Below are 9,228 nucleotides of genomic sequence, written 5' to 3' on the forward strand. Positions count from 1 at the left end.
ACCATTTACATCGATACAGTCCAATAAATAAACACTGAATATAATATAAATGAATTTATTTGCCGCTGTTAGAACTTGAATTCAGGCCGTATCCGTACAAAATACGTTGGCAGGAGAAAATAAATGTACAGAATTGGGTCACGGTACCCAAAAGCCTTTCCGCTGGCCGTCAAATTACGTAGTCTTTTTTCTCAGTGGATGTTATAACTTATTTATAAGGTAAAATAGTATGTGTAATTTATTTCACTGAGTTGATTATACCGCGCCTTGCTTTGATGTGTCCAAGTCTGGTAAAAGACCGAGAATATATTCTGATATATATCCAGTCCATCTTCCATTAGTTAGTAATTTCAGGAAGATATCTGTATCAAAGTAATTGAGAGCTTCATGGCTTAGCGGTTTACTATGACTGTTTACGAGTCTTAAAGTTGTGGATTTGAAACTGCTGGATATTAAATTTTGCGTGTCCATTTCTATTTCTATTCCTAACTGATTCTCCGGTCATGGACACGCGGATAACAATCTGAATTAATCTTAGATATGGCGTGGCAGAAACGCCCTTTGCCATGTCGGAATAATATATATATATATATATATATATTATACATATAAATAGTAGTAATTTACTTTATTTTTGTTAATACATATATATGTAGTTTGAATGTAGCCTGGTGCGGGTGAATGATGCTGTGTTATTGGTTGAGACGATGTATATTACAGATGATAATTGACTGACAATTCTTCTTCTTAGTCGGTACACTCTTGTCAGAGTGGTCGTGGTCAATATTTTGAATCAAGATGAGTGAGGTTTTTGGTAATACGGCGCCATTCGTCGCGGACTGTAGCTTTCCGGGTACATTCGTAAACTGAGCACTTAGTTGCGGCCTTGATCTGGTCTGTCCATCTCATTGGTGATCTACCACGTGGCCTGGTGCCTTCCACTTTTCCCTGCACTACGAGACGCTCTATGGAGTCATTACCACGGTGAGATACATGACCGAAGAAGGTCAGAATGCGTAATTGCACTGTGGTTGATAGGCGCTGTCTGATGCATAGATCTTTTAATATGGAATAATTTGTACGAAACTCTGTCGACGATATTCCTAGCATCTGTCTCCAGCACCACATTTCCAACGCATCAACTTTCTTCTTCCCCGTTTTACGAAGAGTCCATGTCTCTGACGCATATAGGAAAAAGGGGAATATTAGGCAATAAACGAGTCTAGTTTTCGTGGCCTTGGTAATGTTCCTATTGTCTGATAATATGTATAAAAATATTGATCTTATATACTAAATGACAATAGGAAAATGTAAGGTGGGTGACACAGTTTAGACACAGCAGTGCTTAGTACACAATAGTTAATTTGTCTTACTAGACATTATTCAATGCAATTATTATTTCAAGGTAACTGTGTCCCACATAGCCCAATATAAACAATCATATTCATAAATACAAATGACTGCATTGTGCGAAGAATCGAACCTTGACTATCGGAAGCAAAACGATATCCTCAACTGCTAGATAACCGAGACCGTCAATTAAGAAAATCTCTGTTTTCCCTGCCTACCACTCAATGGATCTAACGTGAAGATAGACAAGTATTATTTCTTAATTATTTTACATCATTTATTTCATTCTTCTGCATTCCACGATGCATAATTTTGCCATTAGTCTGCTCGTAATTAATGAAAAAAATAATTGTCCCATAAAATGGCAATTAACATAAAACAGAAACGAGCAACAGGGGCACCCATAAATTAATTAGCCAAGTAATCTGATTTGCCATTAAAATACTCTACGGTATGTTAAGAGTGCTTTTAAAAATGTCCTCTTGTTTTCATACATTTTGTTTTTTTATGTGATTAGAAGGACAAACAAGCTGACGTGCCACGTGATGGTAAATGGTATCCGTCGTCCATACACTAGAACAGAACTACAGCCATCACGTTATCATATAATACCCATGATAAGGACATCACATTATCATATGACAATTCCAAGATATCACGATATCTTCTTTTTTGATTACCTATATATATTATAATAATATACATCGATATATTAATTTTATATACATAGTAAACAATTAAATATGTTGTATTGTAAAATTAATTAGTACTGGTCAACAATATATACTATACTAGCTTTTGCCCGTGGCTTCGCTCGCGTTAATTTATCCCCTTAGGGGTGGAATTTATCAAAATCCTTTCTTAGGAAATGTCTACGTCAGTCAGTTTAATGCATGCAAAGTCTCAGCCCGATTGGTTTAAAATTGACAAAGTTTCATACAAACTTTCATCCCCTAATTTATCCCCTTGGGGGTAGAATTAATCAAAATTCTCTTCTTAGTAGATGCCTACGTCATAACATCTACCTGCATGCCAAATTTCAGCCCGATTCGTCCAGTGGTTTGGGCTGTGCGTTAATAGATCACTACGTCAGTCACCTTTGAGTTATCTTATATACAAAATTCTTGTGTCACAGTTTTCGTTCCCATACTCCTCCGAAACGGATTGACCGATTCTCATGAAATTTTGTGAGCGTATTGAGTACGTCTGAGATTCGGCCAACATCTATTTTTCATCCCTCTAAATGTTAGAGGTAGTCCACCCCTTATTTTTATTTTATTTTAAGGCAAAACAACGTTTGCAGGGAGAGCTAGTATGTATGTATAGATTTATTGTGTCACTGTAATATTGTAGGGAATAAGCACTACTTTAGTTATTTCTATTTAGAGAGACCCTGCTCTCTCTTTACCGTACATTTTAAGGATGAAATGTATATCGTCTGTAATTAAGTTTTAATATCTGTAGGTACTTTAAAATACATCTACATAAAATATTAACAATCTACGTTATTAGTTAGCGGTTGCCTAGCAAAATACCAATCCTGATTTCAATTTTAAATTATTTAATAGTGATTCATTTGGTACATCAGTAGCGGCGGCGTCGTGTCGCACGATAGTGATCTACGAGAAATTACACTTCCTTCCTTATTGTTGTCGGGCGTGAAATACGAGACCGAGCACCGCATAAATATCTACACACTTTATAGGCTACAAAGAGGTGTTGGTACCTTACATTTTTTATGTAATTAGTGTCATTAAATAAATAATTTCAAGTATAATAAAAATATCCTTGAACAGTTCACAAAACTAATCACCACCGAGCACCGCATAAATATCTACACACTTTATGGGCTACAAAGAGGTGCTGGTACCTTATATTTTATATGTAATTAGTGTCATTAAATAAATAGTTTCAAGTATAATAAAAATATCCTTGAACAGTTCACAAAACTAATCACCACCGAGCACTGCATAAATATCTACACACTTTATGGGCTACAAAGAGGTGTTGGTACCTTACATTTTTTATGTAATTAGTGTCATTAAATAAATAATTTCAAGTATAATAAAAATATCCTTGAACAGTTCACAAAACTAATCACCACCGAGCACTGCATAAATATCTACACACTTTATGGGCTACAAAGAGGTGTTGGTACCTTAAATTTTTTATGTAATTAGTGTTATTAAATAAAAAAATCAACTATGATAAAAATATCCTTGAATGGTTCACAAAACTAATCACCACCGAGCACTGCATAAATATCTACACACTTTATGGGCTACAAAGAGGTGCTGGTACCTTATATTTTATATGTAATTAGTGTCATTAAATAAATAGTTTCAAGTATAATAAAAATATCCTTGAATGGTTCACAAAACTAATCACCACCGAGCACTGCATAAATATCTACACACTTTATGGGCTACAAAGAGGTGTTGGTACCTTATATTTTATATGTAATTAGTGTTATTAAATAAAAAATATCAACTATGATAAAAATATCCTTGAACAGTTCACAAAACTAATCACCACCGAGCACTGCATAAATATCTACACACTTTATGGGCACTTACATTTTTTATGTAATTAGTGTCATTAAATAAATAGTTTCAAGTATAATAAAAATATCCTTGAATGGTTCACAAAACTAATCACCACCGAGCACCGCATAAAGATCTACACACTTTATGGTCTACAAAGAGGTGTTGGTACCTTATATTTTATATGTAATTAGTGTTATTAAATAAAAAATATCAACTATGATAAAAATATCCTTGAACAGTTCACAAAACTAATCACCACCGAGCACCGCATAAATATCTACACACTTTATGGGCTACAAAGAGGTGCTGGTACCTTATATTTTATATGTAATTAGTGTCATTAAATAAATAGTTTCAAGTATAATAAAAATATCCTTGAATGGTTCACAAAACTAATCACCACCGAGCACTGCATAAATATCTACACACTTTATGGGCTACAAAGAGGTGTTGGTACCTTATATTTTATATGTAATTAGTGTTATTAAATAAAAAATATCAACTATGATAAAAATATCCTTGAACAGTTCATAAAACTAATCACCACCGAGCACCGCATAAATATCTACACACTTTATGGGCTACAAAGAGGTGTTGGTACCTTATATTTTATATGTAATTAGTGTTATTAAATAAAAAATATCAACTATGATAAAAATATCCTTGAACAGTTCATAAAACTAATCACCACCGAGCACCGCATAAATATCTACACACTTTATGGGCTACAAAGAGGTATTGGTACCTTATATTTTATATGTAATTAGTGTTATTAAATAAAAAATATCAACTATGATAAAAATATCCTTGAACAGTTCACAAAACTAATCACCACCGAGCACTGCATAAATATCTACACACTTTATGGGCTACAAAGAGGTGTTGGTACCTTATATTTTATATGTAATTAGTGTTATTAAATAAAAAATATCAACTATGATAAAAATATCCTTGAACAGTTCACAAAACTAATCACCACCGAGCACCGCATAAATATCTACACACTTTATGGGCTACAAAGAGGTGTTGGTAGCTTACATTTTTTATGTAATTAGTGTTATTAAATAAAAAAAATCAACTATGATAAAAATATCCTTGAACAGTTCATAAAACTAATCACCACCGAGCACCGCATAAATATCTACACACTTTATGGGCTACAAAGAGGTGTTGGTAGCTTACATTTTTTATGTAATTAGTGTTATTAAATAAAAAAAATCAACTATGATAAAAATATCCTTGAACAGTTCACAAAACTAATCACCACCGAGCACTGCATAAATATCTACACACTTTATGGGCTACAAAGAGGTGTTGGTACCTTACATTTTATATGTAATTAGTGTTATTAAATAAAAAATATCAACTATGATAAAAATATCCTTGAACAGTTCACAAAACTAATCACCACCGAGCACTGCATAAATATCTAGACACTTTATAGGCTATAAAGAGGTGTTGGTACCTTATATTTTATATGTATTTAGTGTTATTAAATAAAAAAATCAACTATGATAAAAATATCCTTGAACAGTTCACAAAACTAATCACCACCGAGCACTGCATAAATATCTACACACTTTCTGAGCTACAAAGAGGTGTTGGTTCCTTATTTTTTTTTTGTGTAATTAGTGTTATGAAATGAAGAATTTAAACTACAATAATATTAAGAACAATTCATAAAACGCCATCTAGTCTCAGACTAAATAGAGCTTGTGTTGTGGGTACTAGACAAGTCATATACTTATATATATATTTTTTGTAAATGTGTAGTTGAGTATTTTTTACAGAAATGGTAATCCTCGCTGTTAGTACTATTATCTATTGTAATAGTATTGTATCATATCAGGTTGACCTCCACATGTGGTCACACTGAACACCAAAATACAAATCATTTTGATCGTTAATTCCTGGTCAATGAATCATGATCTTTGCTGAGTTTGGACTAGTTATTACGGGGACTAGATGGCGCTGTTTGAATTATTTTGAAGCCCTGAGATATTATGATTATTTGTCTGTCAGTTGTCAAGTTCTCATATCATACGTTTTGCTTAGCTTGGGACTAGATGGCACTGTGTTTTTATTATTTTGTTTTATGTGGGACAAAAAAGCTCACACAATGTCGTCTAGTCCCAAAATTAGATGACATTGTGAGAATATCCAGGAAACATATTTGTAAAAGAAAATGATTAATTACATATTAGTAACATTGTCAGCAGGGGGAAAAATGATTTGTAGCAATGTACCATGTTATAAACCATCGTGATTCCTGGTGAATTTGCACGATGGGCTAACTGACCTGACCTCATGCTCATCTTATCATCCTCCATTGGTGCCCCGCCAGCGTAAACCGTTAGCGCAGGCGGGTGCACCATTCCATTATCAAAGCCCTAAAAAAAAAACATTGTCAGCAGTTAATATGGCAACACATCTTTACCTTAAAGATAACAATTTCTAAGTTTGTTTAAATTTTAATGTTATGTGTACAAAAATTCGACTGAAGAACTTGTATCCATGATCATTATTAAAAAAATTGAAGATAACATTATTAATTAAGTTATTTTGGGGAGGAACTGACTCCTGATATCTCACGCTCACGCTAGTTTGGAAGTCAGGACTATATCAAACTGTACACCGACGAAGGTTTAAATAAATAAATAATTTCAGATTCTTATTTTAAAAAACCCACACTTTCTTCATTTAATTAAAATAGGGCAACACTTTTATCTCGCAATGACAAATTACCATGACTTCCTACAAATCAACTAACCATAAAACGACCCATTAAGATCTGAATTTCAAACACAGTACAACTTCGGGACACAGTCGGCTATCTTAATTCGCCACTGGTTTCATTAGCATTTGATTTGTATGTCCCTTTATTTATTCGCGGACCGGCCGCTTCGCCTTTGTGGGACAGTGTCTGATGAGATTTTTGAATTTAAATGTAAAGATGTCAAGGGTTTTTTGTTTCAAATTAATGTAAACACTATAGTTTTTTTTTTAAATGAAAGCAGCAACGGCAAATAATCTGATGGCCTATTTAATGGAAACTGGCAACTTTCGCTTACATATTTCAATATCGCCATGGATGTGTTGCCATTCTGTATTAACATACGTTGTTGCCAAAGACAACCTTTGATGTTTTCTTTGTACATTTTTATTGTATTTTGACGATCTGTCTTTTGACCAATTTTTTTTGACCAAACCTTTCATGCGTGATACTATTACGAAATAAAATGCGGAAAAACGGCCACATATATATGGTTAATGATTTCCTACAGAGAAACATATTAAACCACTAAAACTTTTGTCAAGATATAAATATATACTTTGACAAAAATTTTCGTATAGACAATATATATATTCTCTATGAGAAATTAAATACAGAAAAATAGCAGAAAAACAAGTTAAAAAATAACTAGACAGTATTTACATTGCTGGTGATATATTTTTGTGCCCACTTTCCTTATAATGTCATTAATAGGTAACCTACTTTTAAGTATATTAAATAAAATTAATCATAAAAATGCAATTTTATTACACTTTAGTTATTATACTAACATGGATACACAAAGCGTTCGAGATAGGCCATTATGTTTTTATAGGCCGTCCGCAACCAGTCCTGTGTACAGGCTGATAAGTGGCACCTCGTATACGTTTAACTAACCTACGCCGCCTCTGGTTAGCACCTCGACATTTTAATGCGCTGAGAAATGTTCCATTATGACCCATGCGACATGCAAGCGTGCGATAATATATGATATATTTATCATTTCGATAATACCCTTACGTCATACAGTCGTCGCCTTTTTCATGAGGTCGATAATCTTTATATACAATAAATTTGTAAAATCTTGACGAGATGACGAGGGTTTTTTGTTAGTTGATGTGTGAGGATTTAACTTAAGAAATACTGGAGGAATTAGGATGAAATTTTCAGTGAATAATAATAATTACTAATAAGCTGAGCTTGTGAATTATCCTTAGATGAAATAATTAATTACAAATGTGAGTATATTCAAATTAAATTAAAACAATAATAAATATAATTGGTTGTATAGTTGCTATATTGATGTTGATCACCAACAATTAATGGTCTACAAAGGTACACGCGTAGAAAGTGGATATCGCCATATAATAAATACATATATAATTAACTCCCAATTGACAGAGCTGTTAATAATAATTTAATCTTAAATTTAATAGTTAATTAAAGAATCAACTTGTGATATCAGAGAGAGCACTTGACACTGCTGTTAAAATAATAATAAATTAACCGTAAATTTAATAAATAAAAAAAACAACTTGTGATATCAGAAAGAGCACACTAATCCGTCGCGTGTCTATTATCATCACCCACCCAATACCTGTTGAACACTGATCTCTATTATCGTGGCCAATTTACAAAGATGGTCGCGATATCGACGTGTCATTACCGAGCCAATTTGTATTTAATGGCGTGAATTAAGAGCGGCCAGTTTTGAAACCAACCGGTGAATTCAGGGAATCGCATGATGGGCAACTAACAGAGATGATTGGAGTTGACAGTGATAGATAGTGTGAGGTGATACCAGGTTGTAATTTGCGATTATGTCAGTGCGAAGTTTTATAGTCTAACCATATAAGGTGGTTGAATGTAATGGAATTTTGTAAGATAAATGGGATATAAATTTTGAGTTAATGATTTATAAAGCTGGTCATAAAGAAATTGCATGTATTTAACGGTACCTATACTTCAACAATTTGGTACGATTTTTATTTTGTTTTCTGTAGGACAATTTATCTCTTTCCTTATTTCTGCTGCCAAACAAGTTGTTTAGCAAGATTTTTGGATGTTTGGACTCATAACGGTATTATTTATGCCATAACTGCTGCTGGGGCTCGTCAGCGTATTTCCAGCTTAGATAGGCTTGAAACCATATCACCGGAATCAATTCTGCCTACATCTGAGGCTGCTGATATTGTCAAACCAACGCAGGCCGCCACTGCCGGGCCTTCGCGCTCCAAGCGCACCGTGAGGACAAAACAGTAGCTTAACATATGTTTATGTTCAGTGATACCTTTTGTTTTGCTTTTATAACTTCACCCACTTCTTTTTTTGTTTTTCTGTTTACATATAATTATTGTTTTTTTTTATAAGCTCATTTCACTATCAATCTATCAGTCTCTGACAGTGACAGTTACTTTCGAGCTGTCATTTTTAGCATGTGTCACTTGTCTGCTGTAATGTTATTTCTATATGTATTTTGTGACTGGATACTCATTCCTTTGAGACTGATATAGTATAACTTTATTACAGTTAGTTTATATTATTATATAAAATTTTTTT

General features: G+C 33.3%; 1 protein-coding gene across 1 annotated transcript; it reads right to left on the minus strand.

Annotated features, from left to right (window-relative positions):
* Positions 1-780: 780 nt before the first annotated feature.
* LOC131845750 (uncharacterized) lies at positions 781-8,939 on the minus strand. Its single transcript, XM_059194840.1, has 2 exons — positions 8,825-8,939; positions 781-1,178 (listed from the first exon to the last, which is right to left on the minus strand). The coding sequence occupies exons 1-2, from the start codon at positions 8,937-8,939 to the stop codon at positions 781-783; spliced, it is 513 nt and encodes a 170-aa protein (XP_059050823.1).
* Between the last annotated feature and the right edge of the window lie 289 nt (positions 8,940-9,228).

The sequence above is a fragment of the Achroia grisella genome, unplaced genomic scaffold, assembly GCF_030625045.1.
Source record: "Achroia grisella isolate CSIRO2021 unplaced genomic scaffold, CSIRO_AGI_Agris_v1 utg483, whole genome shotgun sequence".
NCBI lineage: Eukaryota > Metazoa > Arthropoda > Insecta > Lepidoptera > Pyralidae > Achroia > Achroia grisella.